At 35.6% G+C, this 27823-nt stretch overlaps 1 protein-coding gene across 2 annotated transcripts; it reads right to left on the bottom strand.

The window, feature by feature from the left end:
* Window positions 1–469: 469 nt before the first annotated feature.
* Window positions 470–26089, bottom strand: LOC128016771 (dnaJ homolog subfamily B member 6). 2 transcript variants are annotated; one of them, XM_052601552.1, is made up of 10 exons: window positions 25816–26089; window positions 19276–19396; window positions 17249–17358; window positions 16687–16740; window positions 16488–16592; window positions 12685–12813; window positions 12441–12588; window positions 12247–12317; window positions 2521–2688; window positions 470–2063 (listed from the first exon to the last, which is right to left on the bottom strand). In XM_052601552.1, the coding sequence occupies exons 2-10, from the start codon at window positions 19338–19340 to the stop codon at window positions 1963–1965; spliced, it is 951 nt and encodes a 316-aa protein (XP_052457512.1). In that variant the 5' UTR covers window positions 19341–19396; window positions 25816–26089; the 3' UTR covers window positions 470–1962. The 2 variants fall into 2 exon arrangements, with proteins under 2 accessions (XP_052457512.1, XP_052457513.1); XM_052601553.1 differs by lacking the exons at window positions 470–2063; window positions 2521–2688 and having other exon boundaries at window positions 11537–12317; window positions 25816–26082.
* Window positions 26090–27823: the final 1734 nt, after the last annotated feature.

Below are 27823 nucleotides of genomic sequence, written 5' to 3'. Positions count from 1 at the left end.
TAAGTGAACAAGCTTACATTTCCAGTTCCAGTTGCGGATTCTGATTTGGATTTGAATTGAGGAAGCAAGCAGGATGCCAAGTAGCAATCTGAATTTAAAATGAATTGATTCAAATACATTTTAACTAGAAAAACAAGTTTGTCAAGACAAACTATGAATGTTAGCTTGGCAACTTTTTGTTTAAAACATTTATATAGATAGTTTGGATAATATTTTAAATGAAATAAATACAGGATTACAGGTCATTTTAAAAGATAACACCACTTTTGTGTTTTCTTCTTTGCTGTACTGACAAACATCTCCACCTAGTGTTTCTTCACAGACCTCTCAAAACACAACTACAGATATGCTAACTGTGATTATGTGAAAGCAGTATAAGGTGAGCCACCAATATGACTGCCGCTGTGCTATCTAACAGTGTGTGTGTGTGTGTACAAATTATTGATGTTACATTAACAGAACATATAAGAATATGCAACTTTCAGGCTTTATTTGGTGTACGCTTAAAAAAGGAAGAAATAACTAGACATCCATGTTTCAGAAATATATATATTTTTTTTTTTGTCAATATTATAAAGAAAAACCTTCACAGCTGTAAGTAAACAACAAGCCATTTTCTGGTTAAAATGTTTTGTGTTGAGTGTTTTCCCCCCAAAACACAATTTATTAGTTATTGCTGTAGAGCATGCCATGTTCATGTTCATGCCTTTGAAAAGTCCTTTATTAAAACTGCCTCAGTTCAAGCCACTACCAATTAACAGCTTAAATCTGTATAATCAAATAATGCATAAAGCATCAAAAACATTGACTATAACACATCAGAGTAGAAACTTTTTAATGTGTATTACTAAAAATGTGTCTTTGTAGGGCTTCATTTTTATTTCCCTTCTTAAGGAACTTTGATTTTCCACAGATTTGGGTTTCATATTGAAAAAACAAAACAAAACACATCTATGCAGTAGCCGGGGTAAAATTAAAGCCATGCTCCAAGTTTTGAAAGGACATAGCACATCTGGAGTTTTCTCTGAAATATTGATACAGTGCTTAAGACTGGATCAAAAGGCAGGCTGGTGAAACGTGTTCTCTCACATTGGTGAATGAATAATTCAAAAATCTTTTTCTCCCTTGTCCTTCTCTCTTTCCTATCTCAGTGCAGCAGTCCGACCTGTTCTATATTCCCTCATCAAGCTATCTCTTATTTGTCACGTCCACATTTATGCTTTCAAGCATTTTACATAATATATCATTCCTGAGTTTGTGCTCCATCTTCTAAAACAAAATGTATAAAGCGCCAAATCTATGGCAAACACACAAACTTTAAAGTGCCCCACTTTTATGAATTATTTTCTTCATCAAAAATATATCAAAGTGCTGAAAACAGACATGCGAGTAACCTGAACATCATTTTAAAGAATAATAAAGAGGTATATTAGGGCTGTAAAACATGAATAAATGTATTTCAGTTGGGTTTAATCATGCTATGAGTGCACTGTTTAGGTTCTCTCTCAGATTGCCTGTTTTCAATAATGCAGGGGAATGTCCTACTATATGCTTAAAAACCATGAATAAAACAGTGAGTGGTTGCTTTTTATATATTAAATCAGGATAACGAAAGATCATTTGCATTACAAGCATGGTGATGTATCACCATGTGATTAAATCATATGGTTGGTTAAATTTCTTCATCCAAGAAAAAAAAAAAATAGAATGGAGAAAATAGTTACAATGATCTGATGTGACTGCAACTCTTTAGTTGGTCTTACTGACTTTGACAACTCTAGATGACTGCAACATGTCAAAACAGAACACTGAGAAATAAACTTTCTATGTATGCAATTAAAAAGAATAATTTGAGCATGTTTGACAGTATTTAATAGTCATGTCTTTATATATCCCCTTTGCTTTTAGAAAATGAATAGTAAAGACAACACAAATATATGTTCATATATTGTAAAAAAATTGTTAAAACCAAACCCCAATACGAGGAGCCATTCTTGGCATCCGCTTCTTTTTGCTGTCTGAATCCTTCATCAATAGTTTCTTTCTCCTGGTGTCAAAAATCCCTACAAAAAAATGTAAATGAGTTACTACGAGAAAATCTGATGAGCTTTGACTTTGTAACTTGACTAATTTTTGAAAACATCCTTCTAATTGTTGTAGACATTAACTGTGGCTCACAAAAGAGAAGAATTCAATCACTTTAAATTATTAAATCCACTGGAATGTTTTTGTTGGAGCCCATTTGGAAATTTGGTATTTCCAGATACTGTTGAGTGCTTGAAGCAGTGTAAAGCACATTGTATTAGATATAAAAGTTGCCTGCTGAAATAAATTTCATGATCAGGTTGATGCCCTCTCCACCACGCTGACAAATCATACCTTTTAATACCTGACTCCCTCATACAACTTTGAAAAATACAAAACTGACAATCTTTATTAATCAACTCTGCATGAAACAGCTCTGCTCCTCTGATCCTGATCCTTTACCCTACAGGCACAGCATCCAGCTGGAACACAAACCTCTGGCAAGTCCCAGATTCTGCAGGCCTCTATCCTCCTCCTCCTCCTCCTCCTTCTTCTTCTCCGAAGGGTTCTGGGTCACATTTCGGAGGTAACGGTTGTTCGGGCCAGTGCCAGTGAGGGCATTCTGTCTGTGGCTTTCCTCCAATGCATTGTCATCAGAAATACCTGAGAACAAGACCAGACACAGATCAGATGAATTTCTATGAAATGTTATTATAACTTAACTTTGAATGCACACTCTAATATAATCCAGTCTTTAGAGTATTTATTTATCTTTACCTATTCATCTTTAGAATACTGGTAAGTATTTTTAAGTTTTGGAGTATGAGAATGTGAGGAGTGGGACAGGGCTGAGAGCAATGGGGGAGGAGTGTGTTCCTCGTTTTATTTGCTATTTAATATGCAATTTAAAAAATAATAATAATTATCAACAACAACAGAAACCTCCTGTACACCACTGTACACTGGAGAAAACATGGATAATCATAGGTTTACTTCTACTTTATTTTGAGAGAATTATTATTTTTACCCATTTTTACCCAAAATAGGATGGATTGGCCATTATTTAGTGCTGTTAACACATGGAAGCTGGAGGCGCGCAGAAATTCCACGTACTGTACACAATGAGTCACAGAAGTAATACAACTGATGACTTTACAGGAAATCCCTAATATGGACAAAAGTATTCAGCTATCTCTGTAAGTGAATAAAAATATAGAAACGTATTGAATGATCAAACATGAAGAAAATAAACATTAGACTGTGATATAGTTTATCTTAGTATATTTACAATCCATTGCTAATCGACATACTTTTTTTTACAGTAACTATAGATTATATTTTCTGCCTCATTTGACTGATGACTAAAAACATGTTATAATGTTCACGTTTGTTGGAGAACAGGTTTCTAAACACTTCTCATTACAAGTCATTACAGCAGAAGATGTTTGGCTGTGTTGCTTTTTTAAATGCCCATTATAAGCAGGGAGAGGTTTCATGTCAGCACGCACAAAAGTTATTTAAACACAAAACCGAAAAACCCAATACAGAGTTACACAATAAATAGTACAAACAAACCCAAACAGAAGGAAGCTTGATGTTGTGTTTCCTGGTATCTACATTGTTTATGTAAGCACTGCCATGATCTTTAAGCAATTGTTTATTTAATTATTTAAAATCTAACATCATCCACTTTGCTTCAGGGCACAAATTCTGTCTCATATTTTTGCACTGCTTTTGAGAAAAATATGACATCAGTGTTCCTTCACACACACAACAAGACACGAAACTGCAAAGTCTACTCCATTTTAATAATCTGTGATGATAATATTCAATGCACAATCAATCATTCAGTCAACCTTCATGGATTATGTTCATTTAATCACTGCAACGTATTGTGGAACGATATGCTATGGAACATTAGCGGTTTATAATAAACTGGGTTTAATGTTTCTTCATGTGAAATATCTGTCAGTGCTCACCTAGAACCATAAAACAAACATGATCAGGTTGGTTGTTATTGAATACCTGAAATCTCCCAAAAGCATACACATAAGGAATATTGCTTGTTTTAGAAAGACACAATCAGTATAATTTATATTATAGTGCTTTAACCTTACTTTCTAAATTCCTTTCTCCTGAAAGCTTATTTAATGTTGTACTACCTCCATTCAGGATGCTGAGTTGATTGCATGTATGTATTCTGCTTGAATAGCCTCTGCTTCTAATCAAAAGTTATTCAATTTAAACAAAAAAATCGCCTTGCCACTAAAATGCTTAAAGGGTTAGTTCACCCAAAAATGAAAATTAGCTTGTGTTTTACTCACACTTGAGTCTTTCTAGGTGTATATGACTTTCTCCTTTCAGACGAATCCAGTCGGATTTATATTAAAAATTCTTCGGGCTATTCCAAAATCTATCATTGCACTCAGCAGGTGTTGCAGGTGTTGCAACAGCCTAAAGTCGTCAAATAAAGTGCGCACATTCATAATAAACGTGCCCCCAGGGGGATGAATAAAGACATACTGTAGTGAATGCATGCGTTTTTGTAAGAAAAATATGTCATTATGAGATATGGTAGTATGGTGAATTTATTTATAGGAGCAAAGGAAGCAAAGTTTCCTTACTTTACTGAAGGAAAACCAGTCTCCTCTTGGTCTATATCGAAATCCTCCAACATTTTTCTCAGCAAATCCTCAGTTTGTATTCTAATTCGTGGCTGCCATTTTGTTATGTTCTTTCTCCGCATTCATCACTAATCACGTAACACCGAAGTACTACGACATCCGCTGGAACTGCTTCCGCATATGACAGATAAAGGAAGGGATAGAAAAGTGTTTATGTTTGAAATTTGGATATTTTTCTAAAACACGGATTCACTACAGAAGGCCTTTATTCAGCTGTGGAGCCAAGTGCGGCACGTTTTATTATGAATGTGTGTGCTTTATTTGACGACTTGAGGACTGTTCAACTGTAACACCCACTGACTGCAATGATAGAGCTTGGAATAGCCAGGTTAATTTTTAATATAACTCCGACTGGATTTGTCTGAAAGAAGTAAAATATATACACCTATCTAGGATAACTCTAGGATGAGTAAAACACATGCTAATTTTCCTTTTTTGGTGAACTTACCCTTTAATTCCCCAAATCGTCCAATCAAAAGTTGTGGTAGCACTTTATTTTACAGTCCTGTTCCTCATGTACATACTATGTACTTATTATAGTAATTACAATAACTATGTAATAACTAGGTACTAACCCTGAACCTACCCCTAACCCTAACCCTACCCCATGTAGTTACCTTGTATTACCAGAACTTTCTTAGATAAATACACTGTAAGTACACTATAAGTACATGTTAGTACACGTAAAATAAAGTGCAACCAAAGTTGTTTCTGGTTGTTTGGTGTAAAACAGTATTAAGTTTGTTTCTTATTGGATTTACCCTGAAATAATTCATTTTGATATTACAAAATATTTGGGCTGAGTAGTTTTCCATTTCTGTTCAAAGTCCTCCTGTTCAGTTTGTGCACTTTTATTCTCGCAGAAGAGGAACTTTTGACTCACATTATAAAGTCTGGCAGGACTGTGGGCAGACATTTTGAGGGGCAGTGGCCAAAATCACCAGGGGTGGTGCAGTTATTGCTCAGCCACATTGTATACAGATGACACACACATACATCTTCATTTGAAACATAAGAATGGATTAGACCCATTGGCCAGCTGCCAATTGGATGTTAAAGCATGGATGACCCTACATTTTTTTTAGTATGAGAGTATGAGTATGAGAGTAGAACAGAGATTATGTTGATTGTGTTTACCCCTTCTGATACACACTGCATACATAAATCTACATCTTGGTGTTCTGGCACCTTATGTAAAGCCATACGTGAAAAATCTGGGTGTGGTGTTGTACAGTGCCTTAAAGGTTGATAGACCAGTCAACCAAGTTAAAAATGAATTCCTTTCTTTCTTTTACTAAGTTTGAAAGAATAATCCATGCTTTTATCACCACTAGGCATGATTATTGTAACTCTCTTTATTTGGCGATCAGTCAATCTTCCTCAAACCACCTTTAAAATGCGGCTGCCAGAGTCCTAACTGGAGTACGAAAGCGTGAACATATTTCCCCTTTCCTTCAGTCGTTACATTGGTTACCTGTGCACTACAGGGTTGATTTTAAAGTGCTCTAATTGGTTTTTAAGTCTTTCAATTTAAAACTAGGTTAAAATCTTTTTTTATTTGATTTGGGTTATTATTCATGATTTGCATCTGCTTTACCTTGTCTTGTGTTTTGAAGTTTTATTTGTGACATTGTCTTTTTTTTAAATTGTTAATGGTTACTTATTTTGTACAGCACATTGGTCAAAAGTAGTTGTGTTTAGTTGTGCTTTATAAATAAATTTAAATGTAAATTTATATGCACTATTGTAAATGATGTCTCCAATGATACTAACAACACAGTTTTAAACATTTATTTATAACACATTTAACCTGCCATTTACAGACAATTGTGCATCACCCCACAAACACACAAATGTCTCTGAGCAAACTGCTACTAAAGCGCTTCTTGCCTGACACCCAACACCCCCTTTTGCCCATAATCGTGATGCATTCATTAAAATTTCATGTGGAACGCATTTATTATGATTAGTCATGTAAATAGATTGAGATTTCTTTATTCTTTTTGCGTGTTAATTTACATTTATATTGAATTAGTGTACGTAATATGGGCTCGAAAGAGAGAATAGAGAGGCTGATTATGCTTGCAGATTATGGGCACATCTCGTGGCTATTGTGTTGTGTAATTAAAGGGGAGAGAGGAGAAGAAAAGGGACAGATGTTGCTTCTCAAATTACCGGACCTTTTTTCATCCCGGAAAAGGCCTGAGCAACACCCTCCTCCACCAACAACCCCCAAAGAAAAAATGAAACCTAGAATACATTTAGAAGACAAGCCACAAGCCTTTACCACTTCTCTTGTTGTCTGGCAGATCCTCTTCTTTGAGCTTGGGGAAGAGAATCACCGTGACCTAAACCACAACAGCAGCTGCCTAAGGTGACACTGGGAAATGTCACTGTTTGTACTATGGCTCCTCTAAAAGCTTTTAACATCAACAAGTTAATTGCTTTAAATGATAACATACTCAGAACAAAATATGCCCCCGATCAAAATGTATTTTTTATGTTAACTATACTGTTTTTATTTAGCATAATACACAACATATAGAGTGATTATGACTGGAAACATAGGAGATGATTTTGATCATTTTGTATGATTACCATTTAATTTGGTAGAAAAGAAGACAGTTTCAGTAAGTTGGTTACTAAACATGAATTATTCCAAATATAGTTAGCCTACCTTGTTAGTTTCAGGTTCAGTCACACAGCCTACAATTATGTGTATCTATAAATGTCTGTAATACAATGTTTTAGGCTACAAGTTCATGTGTTGAATAATATATCTTATATCATATGCAAGATGGCTAGTTTCTTATTGTCAAAAATGTGACATATTCCTAAATATGACAGGAACATCCAACAAGTATGTGAGCAAAGAACCTCCTAGACTTTCTAGTATAGCCAACTAATCAAGACCAATAGAAATTTGCTCATGTACTTCTAACCTGAGCTTTTTCCATCCCTGGCATATAAAAGAAAGAAACAGATAAAGGATCAGTAGAGGAGGAGATAGCAAAAGAGAATGACACATAAAATGAAAGATGAAGGAAGTGATAAAGATGACAGAAACTGTGTGAAAAGGATAGAAGAGGCCCAGTCGTCGACACAAAGCCTAACGAGCCTGGTCAAAGCATCCTGCACGTATGATTGGATTTGTGATTACCGCGAGGTAGCCTCAGCGACCCCGTAAATTTGCAGTTATTTACCGAAGGCGCACTTCCATGCAAACACACGCATTCAGACGCTTTTCTGAAATGTATTCAAGCAAATCATGGCGCTGTGCCTAAACCCCAGTCAGGAACTATACGTGGAAAATAAGTGTCCCTCACTAGCTCTCAGCGGAGCAAAAGCCTTGGCTTTAAGGTTTCTCATCCCCATCAAGCTTTGAATAACAAGCAGCATTTATCTGTCCATGAAAGGTAGCGGGACAGATCATATCATGCTTTTTAAATATGGAGGGGAAATAAAGAAATGAAACAGATAGGCTTTCTCAAGCCTGGTGTATTCAAGAAGGAGGGGGATTCAAGGTGGGGTTTTTGGAAAAGTCCTTGCTTTGAGGTCAGTATCCTAGGCTATTAGACTACACTATTATATGGTGGTTATGGAAAGTTCTAATCCATTATCATAGAATTACTTTCAGTGGCGAAATAAATATTTTGGCTGGAAAAAATTACAAACTATAACAAATACAATCGTTTAATACTTATTAAGCATTTTTCCCCCCCAGGTAAAATCTCAGTTTTTCTTTTATAGAGTGATACGTTTAATTGCGTACCCCATATGAAAAAAACACTGTAGTAATTCATAGCAAATACTTTAGTGTTTTTTAATCATACTATAGTAAAGTGTATTATACTGTATATATTATAGTATTTACAACACTTTTAATGAATGCTACAGCATACTGTAGTACTAATAAATACTGTAGTATACTGCAGTTTTTACCAGTTATAACTGCAGTGTATTGTAGAATAATATACCATATAGTCGTAGTACAGTATTGGGTTGGGTAATTTATTTATATTACTATAGTTGTTATCCTACCACAGCAACTAAAATTACATTTCAACTAGAATTATGTTTCAAAGAACATGTGCTTTGTTCGAGCTGCAAATGGCATAAACTCAAACTAAAGTTTGAGGTTTGTTATGATGACCATATTTCTCTGTTGGTTTTCTTAAAGGTGCACTCAGTATTTTTCCTCATTAAAAAAGGTTTTATAAATTTAGAAATGAGAAGTATTTTATACATAGTGAGTAGAATATATAAATATAATGAGTATGCTTATATTATAGAATATACCGACTATAGCTTTAAAAGGTTTATACACACAAGGATAAAGACCCCACCTAAAGCTGTTCTATTTTACATGAGCAGGTCTCTTTATGGGGACTGCCATGTTGAAGTCACATGACCAGCTGAATACTACTACTTTATCTTGGTCTCCTGCTGACGCTGATGCTTACAAAATTAATAATGGCTGATTGTGAATAGAGCTTAGAATGTTTTTAAAATATAAAGTTTTCAGTGGCTGAAAAAAAATACTATATTCAGATTCCATGTGTATATTTAAATGACATGAAAAACAAACAACAACAACAACAACAAAATGGATGGCCATCACTGAGAAATTAGACTGGATCTCTTCCATCTATCTATTCTATCTTAGCTAGAATCATTTGCACAGCCAGGAAAGTGAGCATCCCCATCTTTAAATGAGACTAAAGACAACAGCATACACTGACAGTAAGATAGCATCGGAGCAGGTACTTACACAAACCCGGAGCTGACCTCATGTTTTCCTCTCCTGTCACTCCTATCTTTTCATAAGCCTTCGGAGGACAGCAGTAAAACATAGCCTACAAAATAGCCTATTGTAAACGTTCACAACTAGAGAGCGTTAAGCTTGACTTGCAGCATTGATGAGAGGAACTACTAATTTTATAATAGTTATTTTATCATGTTCTAAATGAATTAATTTGTGTTACAAAAAGTTGTTACATTTATCTTTCTAAACCTGTTGTAAACCGACATATTATGGACCAAAAACGTTTCGATATCACTGAAGAAATGGCGTCCTCTAGCGCTGTAATGTAGACACTACCTTTCCATTTCAGTGGACAATACGTTCCAGAAAAAAAGTTAACAGCCCTTCTAATGACATTCATCACATTACCACATTATCACGTGTCAAGTCTATTTAGCTATTACTAAAGGTAAAGGACAAGGCAAGACTGACTGGAAATGGAAAATGGTGTTTGCGCAACATTTAGACTACAGGAGGCGCCAGTGGACAACAAATAGGCCTAACAGAACAACTCTGTACAGCTTTTAGCTTATGACATCTTCAGTCATAATATTAATTTGCTTCCTGTCGTAAAATGTCCTCTGAAAAAATCAGGACAGTAAGCAAAAATAGGCTACCGTCCAAAAGTTTTGGCTCACAGAAAAACTTTCCTTTGTATTTTGATGCAGGTTTTGTAGAAATTAATATCTGCTCATGTTCAACACACCTTTGACTTACCTTAATGAAAAAAATAATGATATATATATATATATATATATATATATATATATATATATACAGTGCCACTTGAAAATTTGTGAACCCTTTTGCAGAATCTGCGAAAATGTAATTTTCCCAAAGCGAGATCATACTGCATGCATGTTATTTCTTTATTTAGTACTGTCCTGAGTAAGTTATTTTACATAAAAGATGTTTACATTTAGTCCACAAGACAAAAATATAGCTGAAATTATTAAAATAACCCCATTCAAAAGTTTGTGAATCCTTGGTTCTTAATACTGTGTGGTTACATGAATGATCCATTATGTTTTTTGTTTTGTGATGGTTGTCCGTGAGTCCCTCGTTTGTTCTGAACAGTTAAACTGAACACTGTTCTTCAGAAAAATACTCCAGGTCCTGCAGATTCTTCAGTTTTCCAGCATCATTTTCATATTTAACCCTTTCCAGCAGTGACTGTATGATTTTGAGAGCCATCTTTTCACACTGATAAATACTTGCATGTTTCGCAAAACAAATAAAGTACAATTTACCTTGATCTTCAAATTCAAAAAGTTTTCACCCCCATCTCGTAATGCATCGTGTTTCTTTCTGGAGCATCAGTGAATGTTTGAACCTTTTTTAATAGTTGTGTCCCTCAATTGTTTTCAGTGTGAAAAGATGGATCTCAAAATCATACATAATTTTTTTTTGTCTTGTGGACCAAATGTAAACATCTTATGTAAATAGAATAACATGCATTTTGTATGAGCTCTTATTTTGTTAAAATTACATTTAAACAGATTCTGCAAGGGGTTCACAAACTTTCAAGTGGCACTGTGTGATAGATATCAAAAATCAGTTCATTATGGGTTAATGCTAGCTCATGTGTTCACAATCTTGAAGATTATTGAAGCTATGCACATCAATATGAAAAGCACAAGGTCTAAATGAATGAACATCTGCTGAGGTTTTGATCTTATCACAGCATGGCTGTCCAAAACTGCAGGAGCAAGTGCTCTTTATATATACTTGCAGTTAAATCTAAGGTTAAATCTTGTCTTTGTCCCCTGAAATCAGCAATGCAGAACAAACCAAACAAAGCCAATGAAGTGTGTGCACATGCATTTGTGGATATTTTAGAGGCTAGTGGAAACAATAAGGTGATGTAAAGGCAGATTGAAATGCAATGTTTTACTCATTTTAATTTGTGTAAGGGATGAGCTGGGATGAGACATACATCAGCCAAGCAAATAGACAAACCAACACAAATTGGAGTTTATTTTCTAAAGACCACTGCAAAGAAACTGTGAGTGCAACACTCCAAACAGGTGAAAGTGAGATTTATTGAACCTGAAACTTTGTCCATATTAGTTTTTTGTCTTACAAAGAGTAAAATGTCCAGCATACAGTCATACAATATTTATTCTTAATAATGGAAAGGTCTCAGGTTAAACAGCAGTTAGGTGTGAAGCGATAATGACAAACTATTTATTCAACAACTAAATATTATAAACAAATGGTGGCTACTAACACTGGTTAGATCATATTAAATATTTCAAAGTGGAGAGGTTAAGACTTCAGCATTTAAACAGTTGAACGGCTCGACAGCAGAGCACAGACACAACCTGTTAAGCTCCAGTTTCAATTAGGCAATGAAAAGAACAGCCATCAGCTGACAGAAAATAATTAATTGTGCTTTGCTAAACTGAGGTTTACAGTTCTTGGGAGGAAGAAATGCCCCCTGCCCCCCACCAAAAAAAAAGAAAAAATTATATATATATATATATATATGAAAAATGGAAAAACGCTTATATTGGAATGACAGTTCGCCGTTTAAATCTGAGATTCACTGCACAGAGGGCAAGAGCACCACTTAAAAGCTTCACACATGACCTCCTGGTTTACTGACTAGTGGAGAGCAGGTGTTTTGGTTGCCATCAGCCAGGTTAGGAATGTTTGGGTTTAAATGTTTCGAATGTTCTTCTGCAGAGTTCAGAGGTCACTTGTTGTCCAGTCGGAGAAGCTGCTCCTTACCATTGACTGTGAGAGATTTGAGCTGACCGTCCTCCTCTACCTCCACTCTCTCTTGACCATTCTCTACAATGCTGTAATGACACAAAAGTTAGCTGTAGATTGAGCTGACATTACCTGTACAATTATCACCATAGTCAGCAGTAAAGTCTTCGTCAGATTATGAGCAATCTGCATTTATATATGTTCTTTGGTACCGTTTGGTGGTGATCCTCTTTCCATTGATGAATTTGGTGGATGTAGAGACAGATCGGAAGTTACCCATTCCTCCACCACCACCACCGACTGAGGAGGAGGAAAAGGAGGTGAAGCCACCCCCACCCATTGGGCCAAATGAGGTGAAACCTACAGAAATGATGACAATGTTCAAATACACAGTATACCAGTCATACCCAGAAGGACCTTTTGTCATTTTCATGGGCTACACACATATTAACATACCTGTGTCAAACCCAGAAAAGGGGGAACCAAATGGAGAAAATCCAGGAAAGATTGAACCTGTCGTTCTGCTCCGGCTCACACCCCTATGACGCTGCCCACCACCAAAGAAATCTTCAAAGGGGTCATCAGCTAAATCAAAAGAAATAAAACAATATTATAGCTGTACGTGTAAAATATGTTAGAATAAAGTGGTTCCACAAGCACAGTTTATCTACGACTGAACCATTTACCAACTGCACAATATTGTATTACAGAACTAGAGAAACCATTTACAGCATCTAAATATGGAGACAGTGAGGGGAAAAATACTTTTCTGAAATCTGCCATTAAAAACGGGGAAAAAGTTTAACGAAAATAAATTCCTCACATTGACTGACAAACACAGCTCACCACCACAATCATTCACAAATCAAGCAACCAGCTTGACTTAATTCACACACGCAATCGTATTACAGACAACATTTTGGTAAAACCCCGACACATCTCTGATCATTTCTTTATAATATTTCACCTACATCCTGCTACCTGTGTACTGTGCCACTAACCGGTTATTTTTAGGCAAAACCTACGCTCCCTTTCCATTTTGACTCATTCTTCAGACTAAAACCATCAGTATTCAGTTTTCAGCTCCACACACACAAGAACTCAAACAGACCACATCCACTGCTAAAACTCCCCTCGCTTCTCCCGCTCTTCAGTGACTACTGTTTTTACTGAAAAACACACAGAATCATGAATCTGCTGCGATCACTAAATGAATCATTATTCAGTTATTTAATATCCAAACAACTCTCAGCATTGTCATAATTACAGCAGAAATACCATCGAAAACATCTTAGTTAATATGGGAGGCCTTTTAAATGTTGTGTTGGACAATAAGGGGCTTTTTGAGTCAAAACGGTTGAAAACCACTGGCTTGGCTATAAAAAAGGTCACCAGTTTGATCTATCTGCTTGTTTTAGACACCAAATACCACCGTCTGCCACTCAGAGTAAGGAAACATTGTTTCAAGAGAGCTAGATTATCATCTCCTGAAAAACCAGATTACTTTTACATAAAGGTAATTACTATACCATTTATTACAACAAACACACCTGAGAGCTTATAAATGTATGATGCATTGTGACATAATTGTTTGACAGCCACTGTATATTCACAACTTTCTTTAGACAAATTAATAAATTAAGCCTTGGAGTAAATGCTTCTATCCGAAGTGACTTACAGTACAGGTGTTATAAGGGGGAGAATCTCCCTGGATCTACGTGCACTGCTCATGTCTCACTGGTCCTTTAATGCGGAGATCAAACCCACAAGTATTCGTTTTCGCGCTTTTATTACGTGTACATATTTTATTTCTATTTTCTTCTCTGTTCATGGAAATACTAGGCTTATGGGGGCTGTAAAGATCTATTTTTATTCATCCTCATAATTCTGGGAGCAGTGTTGCAATGTAGCGTCATGCCTGCTGAAACATGTCTAGATCAATGCTTCTCCATTTTCAGCCACCTTCTTATGAACTTTTCCCATCTCCTAGAAGTAGTTTGATTTGGCAAGTAGAACCACGACTGATATCCTCACAAGCGCGCACACACACACACACACGCACAGTTATTCTAACCCACCCCCAACCTTGTCATGGCTACATAAACACAAATAAACACCAATGATCTTCTATCATCAAGGATGGACCTCCTGAAACATTCCAATTCGAAAATTCTCAGTGCGTTGACATATTTCTCACAGATAAACATATATTTGCACACATACCTGTTGAACACATACACTCATTTTCTCTCTCATAGCGGCCTAGAGCTATTAGCCATTCCCTTTCTCTTGCTGCTCTTTTATTCGGAAGCTATTTCTGAGAACATTCCTAGTGGATGATGCACAGTCTCTTCTCGTCCCCCTTGCTGGTCAGAGCGCTCTCGCCATATTTAGAGTGCCTCTATGTTTTACACACATGCCGTTCAGCCATTTGCTCCCAGCAGTTAGAGTCAGTAGACATGGGGAAACACAGCGTTTAACAGATGACTAATATGTGTGATCTACAATCACTCCAACAACACCATTTTTAACAGTTAATAAACTCCTCAATCAGCTTTCATGCTTTTAAGAACCCAAAAACAGAAATTCAGTTACTGTTTACTCTACTTTGAGTCATTATAAACCTTTTGTTATTTTATGTGTGGAAATAATTATTTTTTAAATCTTCACATAAAAAAAAAAAAAAAAAAACAGTATAGATGGGCCCATATCAACAAAGAGGTTCAACCAACTCGGAGTTAAAATGTGAACTCTGATTCACCATGAGATGAGAAACTGAGTTTTCGGTTTAAGAACAGCTGATCTTAGTTTGTTCACCCAACTCTTGAGTTATGCACATGCACCATGACTATAAAAAGCCATAAGCAATGGTGCTCCGATTTTATGAATCTGCAACATCACCCGAAAAAAGAGATCCGCATACTTTTCCCCAGTAAAACTGGAAATGCTACTGCAAGCATACAGAGACTATGAGCATATATTTAAAAAAAAAAAAAAAAAAAAAAAATGTCTGCAGTGGTGAGGGAGAGAGAGTTGGAATGGGATAAAAATTGCTGCTCAAATCAAATCGCATGTTTAATTTTTAATCACTGTTATAATAACAGAGGTCAAAACTGGCAGAAGGGCAAGTTACTGACTGTTATGTTCATTTGACATTTTACATTAAATAACAAAATATCCTTCAGTGTCTATTTCAATGTGCAGCAGCTTTTTCCACATGGATCTAATGCCGTTTTCACACAATTAGATGTTTTCTCATCTAATTATGGTAATGAAATTAACACTTGATATACTCATATAAGGCTCATAAAAGCAGAGGCTCTACACCACCACCTCTGAGAGATGCAGAGGAGACGGCCTGAGCATGAAAACTGGAAGGACAGCAGCTGAGAGAGCTCCAGGAGGAAGTTCAGTGATGTTCAGTAAATTCCAGGGTTTGATTCTGTAGAATTAATGTAGAACTACACGATTTTACCTCATTCTTGTGTATTTTCAGTTACCGGTTAAGGAGTTCTGTATCATCAAATTATTAGTAAAATGTGTGGAATGAATGAATGTATGAGGTATTCCAACAATGCTTCAGCTTTAAAAAGGGGGAAAGACTGAAAGAAACTCTGGGATTACTGAAGAAAACCTGCTCCTGACCAGGTTAAGTTCACAGAGTAACCATGGTATACCTCTCTTTCAGAAACGGGCTGGACTTACCCCACTTTCTCGGGTTTGAGATAACACCGGTTCTCAAACAGAAACTCCAGAGCTTCCCCCATTTCAAAGAGACCTCCTTTCCAAAATGGGCCTCAGCCTCAGATGTGAAATTATTGTATTTATGTATACAGATATATAAAATATAAAACAGCCCTTTCAGTAATGTGAGAAAAATGTTCCCATAATATACACCCAAGTTAAGGGCACATTTATAGAGAGTATTTTTAGTGAATAATATAGTTATGGTAGATTAACAGAAAGCTAATCGTCAAATGAACCCAATAATTTCATTCAAAACCTAATTACCTAATTATAACTCAAACCATGTCACTGCAGTCACAGAGACACTGTGAGAGATTAAATGACCTTCATTTCCTTTCTTTGGGAATTTTGTTCTAATTATACATACTGCTGTTTTCACTGACAAGAACCACTTTATTCTGAAGCGATGCGGGTTGAATGTGGTTTTGCTATTAAAAATCCTATACGTCCTCTTTTACTATTCCACGTGTAATTTTTGTTGTGTAATCAAAATAAATTGCACATGCACCTACCAAAGAAATCTGCGAATGGATCTCGGCCTCCAAAGAATTCCCTGAAGACGTCTTCTGGATTTCGGAATGTGAATCCTCCCATGAGATCCTCATCATAATGGCCTCCTTTTCCAACAAGTAATAATTAGAGGAAAACCACATTTTCAAAAACAGGTAAACGTGTCAAAATATGACATAAATCAGAAATAACTTTACTTACCTCTATGAGATAGGCCTTCTTTACCATATTTATCATACTGTCTCCGTTTGTTTTCTGTGTGAAAAACAAAAAAATGTACATACTGAGAGGACAACATCTGAGCCATTAAAGGGGGCTGTTCTGTGCCAAAACTATAGTTTAGAACACGTGTTAAGTTGATCATTACTACTAAAACCACTCAAGCAGGGACGAATGTAACTGGCCATTTTTTAACAGATATTTAGTCTTGTAAAGATTTAATCCACAGTGTGACTGATATCTGCGCCAAATGCCATCCTATTCTGAGGACAGGCGCCATGCCTCGACATGTTTAAAACATTCACAAGTCAAACATTTCAACTGCTGACAGTCTTATTACACTAATCCCAGCTCATTCTGGGTACAGTTCTTTACGCTTTATGCTGTTTTTACCAGCATAAAGAGAATATCCTATGGGACATTCATTCCATAACAAGTCTTTAATTTAACAATTTAGAGTAGTAATTTAAAATGTTAATTCTCCAAAATGAGATGTAATCATATTTAAAAATATATATATATATATATATATAAATAGCAATACCGTCTGACAGGACTTCATATGCCTCCGAGATCTCTTTGAACATTTTTTCAGCTTGTTCTTTGTTGTTTGGGTTTTTATCTGGATGCCACTTTAGTGCTTTTTTTCTGTACCTGTAAAAACAAACAAACACACACACACACACACACACACACACACCCTTATTAAAATAAGACAACTTAAGGGTGAAAGGACAACGCAAAAGAGGTTCCTTAAATAAAATCCAGTTTAAGAAACATTGCCAACTAAAATCTGCATGTAGATAGATGTAATGTATGTAATGCAGTTAAATATTAAAACCATTAATTATTTTTGGGATGAGAATTAATTTATTTTATGAAATGGTGACCAGTCACAAGACCCAAGGTATATGCTTTGACCATAAATGTGAAGACATAAAATCGCAATAAGCATTGTGCTTTTTTATTTTTTATATTAAATAAAGTCTAATTTAAAATTGTGTCCATTTTATTACAATATTCAACAGTTTTGGTGCTGTTTAATGTGGTGACCGATTGCTACAGCGGCTGAAAGGATCATCTCCTCTGCTTTAACTGCAGAAAAAATATATCCGGTGACCATAAACTCTAGAGGAGCACTTCACTAAATATATGCACCATATAACACATTCATTATCATTTTTACTGTTCTTCAATATTTAATTTACATTAAATAAATCCATTAAGTTTTTGTAATATAAAATGTTTATATTTAAAAAACTAATTGGATTAGAAATATAATTATGTAAGTGCAAAGTTAGTATTATAATTGTTATTACTATAAAAACTTTTAATAAGTGTAATAAAACACACAAATGAGTTCATTTTAATCGTCAGTATTATAGTAATGTAATGTATGTAATGTAATGTAATGTAATCCAAACGACTCTCATGTAGATTTTATAGTTTTATAGAAACTGTTTTTTTCCTTGAGAAAATTTGCCATGCACTGTAGCCGATATATATACAAAATGTATATTGATTTAGAATTTGATTGAATCAAGCTTGTTAATCGACATTGAATTGAATCGTGAAATTTGTGTCACTACCCAGCCCTAGTAAAGAGTCTGGTCATGTCTACAGTCAATAAGAAAATTTGCTAAAACTTTTAATTCCGGACTGGATTGACTTCATTTAAAATCTTAACACAGTTGTTCCATTCCATTCGCAAGTTTTTTTATATATACACAAGTTTAGATCAGTTTTGAGATCTGATGAAGGAGCTTGGTGTTATTTAGTGTAGAAAACAACAAATTTACACACATATAGTATACATTTTAATTGATTTAGTTATGGGTTAAACATAACTGCTTTAAGACCTATGTAAATCAATACCTAAGAGTTCATTGTAAAGTACTCCAGGGTCCTTCTTTATGATGCTTACACATCACTGCATTACAAAGTCAAGCACTACGACTTCAGATGGTGTGACAACAGGTCAGCATCTCACACACTAGGCCCGAGTCAGCGATACACACCCACCCAGCAGAATACAGCAGGGTCAATGGCCTAAACCAGACACTCCATAGTCCATACACTACCAGATGTGTCCTTTGCACATCTTTTAATAGTGTTTGCCCTCCATAGCTCTGTGCTTTAGAAATCCACCCCATAACCATCAGCAAATTCAATGACCTATAGAGTCAGCATTCAATTGGCATTTGATTACCTGACAAACAAAGGACAGAACACCCTTCCAAGGGAGCTAGATGAATAAGGCATTGACAAGGCATGAGGCACACTGTGTCTAAACATCACTAAAAGCTGTCTGCTCCCCATCTATCCACACACTGTATTCCCTTTAATCCTTGTTATTGTTAATATAGAGAGCTGTTGTTTTTTTGTTTTTTTTATAGAGAACATCAGAACCGAGGAATTGAAACAAACAGACATTAGAGACAAGCAGCAAAGAGCAGAGATCTCAAAAGCACAGTATCAACTAACCCCTGTGCTTCACACAGTCACTGTTATCATTACTGCTCTACTGTGTCCGGTGTGCAAAAATAGATGCCCATGACACAGAGTACTTACGCTTTCTTTATATCATCTTGGGATGTATTTTTCGTCACACCCAGGATCTCGTAATAATCCCCCATGGCTCAAGTTTTGGGTTTCCACTCCTCTGGATGAGGATAAATTTTCAGCAGTGGCCCTGGAAAGAAAAAGAGAGCAAGAAATCTTGTTGAAGAAGATATAAAAGAGGGTGTGTTTTGGTAGCTATGTGGGTGGGTGGCTACTGTGACAGACATCTTCGAAACTCCGACTCGTCATGTGAAAACATGGTTCTAATTTACATTTCATCCATAAAGGCATCTATCATGATTCATGATTATATTTATCCAAATAACATTTCAGGTTCCTATACTTTATTGTACTGTATAGTGTATATCTTCTTATCAACAAATTCCAGCCTTTTCTGGCTCAAGTTCAATAAAATAAACAAGACAAAAACACTAAATAAATAAAATATTACCAAAGTAGTTTACAGATGTTCTCACATTTCCTCCAAATAACTCATTTATTACACCTACAAGCCATAATTCAATCCGGTCAACTCGAAAAACATCTTATCATGAAGAACAAAATGTCAACTGCTTCCAAACAATCAGGAACCAAATGTCCAAATGCAGTAGCTTTCCAGCTGGAGCTCACTGGTGTTATTTATATCTACAGTGCCCTTCAGGACAGGACCAGAGGTGATCATGGCACAGCACTGGCTTTCCTCTGCATTGTTAAAATAAATACATTTAGTTCACCCAATAGTTCACAAAAATCACAGTTTCACACCATCACTGTACTGTAGTTACAGCTTTAAAGTGTTATTTTTAAATGTCTGGGTAAAAAAAAAAAAAAAGTGCAGCAAAGTTGAATTTATTTTTTTCTATGGTTTGTTTCTCGTATGTTTGCTGAATTGTGTTTTGTCCCACAGCTTTTGTTAAGGATGATTGATTTGCTGCTTGAGCTACTGCTGCCCTAAAAAGAAAAAGAAAAAAGACTGGCATGGTAATTCAACCTAAATCTGTAATTGGTTATTTAAATTTTAGTTTATCTTTTAATTACAGTACTCTTGCGAAAGTATGTGTTTTGATTATATAAGAGGTCGATGATTTATCGGTTTTACCGATTAATCGGCACCGATAGTTGATTGCTGGAACAATCGGTTATCGGCAAAAATCCATGTCGATAGTTTTCCGCGTTTGTCACGTGGTGCTGCACTGAACAGAGCGAAAACTTCAGACAGAAAATCCTGCTGCACATCAGAGCGCCATTCACATAGTTTTCCATTAATTTACATTTTATTTTCCACCTGAATCGTTGTTAAATGTACATAATGAATTGTATATTGAGCATTTCCATAGAAACTTTGTCTTTCTGTGGCTCTAATAAAGTCTGTATGTTTCATTTACAGAGCTATAATATAAAACTTATTGCATTGTTAAAATAAATACATTTAGTTCACCCAATAGTTCAACAGTTTACGGTTCATGCCTTGATTTGAAATAAAAATTTAAATACACTGAATTTTTGAGGGGAAAAAAATTAAGCTTCTTTAAGAAAAAATAAATAAGTTGTTTTATGCATTCAAATAATTAGACATGCTAAAACAGAATTTGGTAACAATAAAATAAAATAATGGTGAGAAAAAAATAAAACATTTCATAGGGCCCTAATCATGTAATTTTTGTTAAACTTATATTAAACTGATTTGAAAATGTATACGTTTCATGATTTTATTTAATTAGACTTACTTTATGATTAAACTTTAATTTAACTATTAAAAAGGAGTGGAGTAAAATTAAAATGTAAAAAACAGAATCCAGAAAATGTAAATAACTGTATTTGGAATTTAAAAAAAAAATGGAATTTAGGAAAGAATTTAACAGATTTCATAGGGCCCTATTAGAGTGTGGTTATTTCAACAATTACCATTACAGTTACTTTTACGTTTTTTTTTTTTTTTTTTTTTTTGTCAGTATCCATTTTAAAAACTATCGGTTAATTAATCAGTATCGGCCAGTGTGGTCCAACCTTGCTATCGGTAAAATCCAATATATATATATATTTGTATAAGTATCTGGGTCGTTTCCTCCAATTAGACAAGGAAGGCAGCCTCTACTCAAAATATTAGATGAGAAAAAAAGATTGTTTGTAGAACAAATATAAAACAACGCAAATATTACAAAATCTAACATTAAAAATTATATAAATTACTTGTATTCCTAAAGAAACCTTGTGCAACTGCTATACCAGAAGGTAAAGTAACAGCAGGAGTACGCGACTCTCTCGCCTCCCTCGAGCCCACTGGGGATGATTTGGTGGGGGATAATTGAGATGAATAGGGGAAAATCACGTGAGAGGAAGCAATGCCTACATCTCAATACGATTGGATATGACTGGTTATGTTTGGCTGTGATTGGCTCATGCGATAAATCATGTCTCTTGTGTTTGTGTACGTTATGGTTTTGTGAATCAATGTGAACGGACAATGCAACGTAATTAATGGGAAGACTCATTTAAAAAAAGTAAGTAAAAAACTCAAATACTTCGATATATATCTTCTTAGTAGATCATCATTACATCTTCATATAGTAATAATGTTTTTAACAATGTTTTCCCAACGAATACTGGACTCCTGCTCAAAATTATAAATTAATATAACGAGAGCAGAGCAAATCGATTTCGGAACAATGCAATCAATTTACAGGTAAGAAAGCACCCTAAACCTCGGTGTCTGTGACAGGATTTATTGAGCTTTAATGACTGATGAACAGAAGAATTTAAAAAAAATAGTTTAAAGTTAACTGTTATAAACTGCTGAACATAAATATATATTCACACACATACACACACACATATACACATTTTTTTTATGTTTATGTTTAATCAACCAAGAACATGTGACTGGGACATGAATTTACATTTGATAAAAAAAATAATAATCATCATTTCAGAACACCATCGATGGTGCAATGGAACAGCAGCGATTCAGCATTGCATTTTTTACCGCTGCAAGCAAAGCAGCTCCGTTCTAATAAACACTGCTTTAATATTCATTATATACAGACAAGATGAAAAGAAAATACCACCTAAACTTTTCTAGCCACGTATCACCCTGTAGCCCAAGACTAGTGTCCCACTGAAGCAGTACCTGGATGGGAGACCTCCTGGGAAAACTAGGTTGCTGTTGGAGGAGGTGAAAGTGAGGCCAGCAGGCGGTCCTCACCCTGTGGTCTGTGAGGGTCCTAACACCCCAGTATAGTGATGGGGACACTATATTGTCAAAAAAAAAAAACACTGTCTTTCAGGTGAGACATTAAACCGAGGTCCTGACCCTCTGTGGTCATTAAAAACCTCATGGCACTTCTCATAAAGAGTAGGTGTGTAACCCCGGTGTCCTGGCCAAAAACTGCCGGTTGTTCCAGGGGTTCACCGCCTTCAGCATCCTACACACAGCTGACTGACTGCTCACACCAGCAGGATATACAGGGGTTGTACACTTTCAGACTTTGAAGAGACAGGAAAAACACCATACCACAGAAATGGCAACGGGTAAATTTTGTGACATTTTCAAATCACGGGATATACATTGAAACAGGTAATTGGCCCATGCCTAGGAGGCAAAAGTTGTGTAGGCTAATGTATTCCAGTCTTAAAATACAACTTAATTTTAATTGATATGCACAAAAAATAACCCAGTCATTCAATGCTCTGATTGCATTTATTTTCATTTAATTGAATATAAGATAAAATCTCATATTTGTTCAAAAGAATACGTCCATTGTTTATTGGCACTCCTAAAAGATATCAACAATGGTTATCAAGGCTCATCTAGGCACACAAAAAAAAAAGGACTATATTGCTAATATTTAATACATGAAGATTAAGCACAGAAAGATTATCTGCAGGACCCAAGTATACTCAAATTTTACAACAATGTTTGGCAATGTTTAGTATGTAAAAAACACCTACTGTAACAAATGGAGAGACAAAAAATAAATAAATAAGCATTGAACATTAACCATTAAAACAATTTAAGTTTAAAATCTGTTACTGCAAAAAAAAAAAAAAAAAAGGATTGTAATTTCTTTCTTTACAATTCGTGTGTTGATTTTAGTATAGAGCCTGAACAATGGAATTACATTTGTGAACTTGTGTTAAGAGGAGAACACTATTGGTAACTGAGAGCACAATCAAACAAATAAATAATATATAAATAAATAATCACACACACACTAAGTAAACAGAACAAAAGGACACTATGTAGAATTTTGTCTAGGATTGATGTTCCAGCTTCTGCAGATGCCAATTTTCTTATGGCTTGGACATAATCCTAATACTCAATACACCCCCCTCCACTTCACCTGTTCTCTTTAACTGGATCATTCAGTGCGTTTTTTTAAACCACACCTTCTGCCCCACAGCCAACATTCCTGACTCACAGCTCCATTCAATCTAAAACACATTTTTGAGACGGCCTCTTCGCGAAAACACAGTTTTAAGCAACAGTCCTCTCTCCATGATTATTTTTCCTCTGTCCTATCTTCTTCCAAGTCTCTGTTGAACATTCCTTAGCTCCTCGACATGAAACAGCAGTCAGGGCAAGCTCACAAATGTGTGAACATGTGAAATGGCTGCGGAATTCTCTTGAGCTTTGTTTTTCTGGCTTCTCATAGTGGCACTAAGAGGAGGCTGTCAGCTCAGCTCAAAGCAGATCACTTGACTGCAATAACTTGCGCCAAAGCTGACCACAGCTCAGCCAGTTTTTGTTGGTGGAAACTGGTTCAGTGGTTCGAAAGGCTAAATTAGACATCTAGACGTGAAAGGCAAAGAGGTACACAACAGGAACAGTCCTAAAAATAAGCCAGTATGATAGGATGGGGATGTATGGGTGTTTGCGGGGATGCCTGAAGGCAATATCAGATCAGTAGATTAAATAGCTGGGTTCGTTGGCCAGGTGTTGAATCAATACAAACTGTCAGTGTGCCCATTCACCTTCTATTGTTTTTCCTTCTATGAGAATTTAGAAAGAGAGATTATTTGAGTGAGCATGTGTTTGTCAATGTGACCAGTTGATGCACTGCTGTATAGGATAATGGGAATCATTATTCGGCAAAGGTGTGACAGACTGAACCAGAGGACAGCTTAATGCACTGCTTATGTGTTTGCTTGAGGTTTATGGCCAAATGATTCAAGTTTCTGACTAATGCTACAAGGAAACTTAAGAAAATTGTTTCTCTTTCTTTGAACAAGTACAGTGACACGTTGTGGTAATTTCTAGAAGAAAAAGACACACTTCCTTATAGAAGATGCCTGGCAACCAAAGACTATTTACAAGGGTAACTTCTTTGTCCCAAAGAGAGACTTGATTGATTTGATTGACATTAGGCCATTAAAATCTGTTTTTAAGTACTAAGCAATTATTGTGCATGTATTGTAATATGATTAAAATAATAAATATTGTCTGTCGGCCACATCAAGCAACAGTTAATTATTTTTTACAGCTGAAATAACACGTTGTTGTTGACTGGATGGAAGCCATAAAAAGTTTCAAATAAATTCTGCCTCTTCTTATGTTGAAATCAAGGTGGATAGTGATATAGCAATAAAGAGAGTGAAATGTACACTGGTACCATCACAAAGGCAAAACCTACACTGGGCATTTTTGAAAGCATTGATCTTTCAGAGAAACATCGACAGCACTAAGAACTAAAGGGACAATTTGCTGGTTCACTTGGTCACATCTAACACCATTTTATACTAGCACAGTCGAACTGTCTTATGCTACCCCAGTTAACCGTTTTACCCCTGAGGAAGGTTAACAAATTTGAACAGCTTCTCTCGAACTAAAAATGACGTACTACACATAATAATATTACAATTCAGTAAACTATTGTCCTTAATGGATTACAATGTAAAAGGTTTTAGGAGTCCTTATTAAGCATGCCTAAATATGAAAATGTGTCAGTTTGAAATTGCAGACAAAAACGTCAAAGATGTCAGACTTTTAGTACTTCCTACTAAAAGTGTAAACCGAGATGATTTCAGGTAACGTTACTTTCTGCCAAACAGTGCCGTGCGTGAACAGTCTTCAGCTCACTTTCTAGATTTTTCCTTGTCCTTATGTTGTTCTACAGACTGAAGAGCGATTGAAGAGCAATGTGATCTCTTTAATTCCGTCCACAATTTCTATAAACAGCATCAGCACTAATTAAAGGGGGAAAAAATGTCCATCGTGTCTCAGGTTCGTATGACATTTCAAAGCAATAATATTACAGGTGTGACCAGAAGCGAAAAGTTCTAGAAAATCGAGCCACAGTTCGCCAGGTTCGAATCGTATCACCTGCTTATGTCAGTTTACGTTACACATAAATAAAAGACACTGTCTGAGATTTACATGTAACACTGATCATCTTTCCATCCTATTTTCTCTGCCATTGAATTTAACGGGGGAAACGCGCCAGGGATGTTGTCTGGTTAGGCAGCTCACTAGATTGTGAAACAGACTGCAACGTTATCTCCTTATCAAAGCAAACCGAAAAATCATCATATCTCAAATTTAAACTCACCAACCTTATGTAACGGATAACGTACAGGTGTCCTTATCCCGCTGCTTTATTCGGACCTCCAGTGTGTGTCCCAGTGATGATGAGGTCGAGTTCCTTTTTTCTACCCCTAAAGGAATGATTCGGTTTGTTCTTCTCTTCGTTTGAGATAAGAATAAGTTTCCCGTGTGAAGGACAAGGATCAGCAGACGTGTGACTCTTTATCCCCGATATTGGGATGTCGCTAATGTTCTCCAACAATCCGCCGACCTCTTCTAAGAGCCGTTTCGTCACTTCCTGTTACTCGAACAGCTTGAGGGAGATTCTGCGATGTGTCAACTAATGATTTTGTGATATGGGGGGAATTGTCAAAAAAGACTTTTTATTTATATATTGTAAAACTAATATCTAATCTACATATAATCAAGTAAGTGTCCTGTGAAGTGAAAAGTGAAAGTGCAGCTATGGCAAGCCATTTTTATCTTAAAATATTCCCAGCGATACTCGTCGTAATTGCATTTGTAGGCTACTTATAACAATTTTACTAGAAAGAACTGAATAATAGAGCTCTGTAATTTAATTCCAACTAGTAAAAAAATGGAATTACTACAAGTAACGCTGGAAACATTTTAAAATAAAACAGATTTCCATATACGCAGCGTCACCTTTACAGGTGAAGCAAAGGGTGAGTCGGGAGAGGTGTGACCTGTGACTGGCTGCTCTCACTGGGTGTGTGTGTGTGTGTGTGTGAAACCAGATCTCTCAATGCCCAGACAGTCACCATAACTCCATGTTTAATGAGCTAGGTTCTAGAACAAATCCATATGTGAAAATTAATTAGGGACTGCCATGTGTATTTAACCACTCCTTCAAAAACGATTTTTATTTCCCCCAGAATTATGGAATATTATAGGCGGAGGCGGATATGTTTACATGTCCTTCAGGATTCGTCCAAATGATTGTATCTTAGTAGACAGGACATGATGCATGCATTGAATTCAGATGTTGCCTTGTCCCCTCCTGCTTCCTGATAAAGATAAGGATGATTATTCATGAGACAGTGACTCATGTGGAAACCAACACGGATGGGCTTTTTGGGTTTTCAACTCTGATAACAATAACCAGAATCTCTTTAGCAAAAGACATTTAAATACATCATTCTTTATATATATCTTAGAAATATATATATATATATATATATATATATATATATATATATATATATATATATATATATATATATATATATATATTGTTGTTGTTGTCAAAAAGCTTTTTTCGCACAATTTGGCAGGAAACACATATGAGATGACAAATTGCTCTTGTCCGCTCCCCATGAGTTCATGTTGAAACTGGTTAAGACGGCATTAAGATGTCAAAAGAAGTAAATAGTAAGAAGAATGTGTTGGAAGAACATCTTGTAAGGCTGCATTCTATAAAAGAATGTTAGTGTGTGAAAGTGCAGCAGAATCCTATTGGTTACGTTCTGTTTCCCTGAGCATTATATTAATTAAATGGCTTAAAATAAGTAGATAACTATTTTTATTCTTATTATTTGAAATGCTTTATTTTATTAATTTATTTTATTAGGCAATAGTTGTGGAAGCACTTTTAAATCGAACAACATTACATATTTGAACAGGGGCTTAACATACAGTACAAAGAGTAAAAACGGTATAAGCATATCAAATTAGAAAATTACTAAATTTCCAGGCTCCATAGGAATCTCTGCAGGAGGGAATAAAGCATTCAGAAAAGCATTCAACTATAGTGACAGTGTTATGTAAAACGTGTAGGTGTTTCAGCTACAGATTTAAAACTGTATAGGCCAGCAGAGGGTGAAATTTCTTTCTTTCTTGATCATGTATTCAGTGTCCATTTAAGCAGCGAGATAATACCAATATGTGCCTTCTTCCAATATCAATGATTCAATTAGACTCTTATCTTGTAATAACAGAGGTCTCGGTTTATAAATGCTGCATTTCAAAACTTTTATAAAATCATTTATTTTTAGTTGTGTCAAAAAAACTCCACAG

Source organism: Carassius gibelio, chromosome A7, assembly GCF_023724105.1.
Source record: "Carassius gibelio isolate Cgi1373 ecotype wild population from Czech Republic chromosome A7, carGib1.2-hapl.c, whole genome shotgun sequence".
Taxonomy (NCBI): domain Eukaryota; kingdom Metazoa; phylum Chordata; class Actinopteri; order Cypriniformes; family Cyprinidae; genus Carassius; species Carassius gibelio.
The sequence above is the reverse complement of the archived record's forward strand: the minus strand, read 5'-3'. Positions and strand labels throughout refer to the sequence as shown.

Bases quoted from the DNA above. Each gene is read 5' to 3' on its own strand.
- LOC128016771 (XM_052601552.1), bottom strand. From the start codon at position 19,340: ATGGGGGATTATTACGAGATCCTGGGTGTGACGAAAAATACATCCCAA. The intron at 16,741-17,248 runs GTATTGCTATTT...TTTTTCACACAG, and splicing joins ATATGAAGTCCTGTCAGACG to AAAACAAACGGAGACAGTAT. The intron at 12,814-16,487 runs GTAGGTGCATGT...CTTTTGATTTAG, and splicing joins TCCATTCGCAGATTTCTTTG to CTGATGACCCCTTTGAAGAT.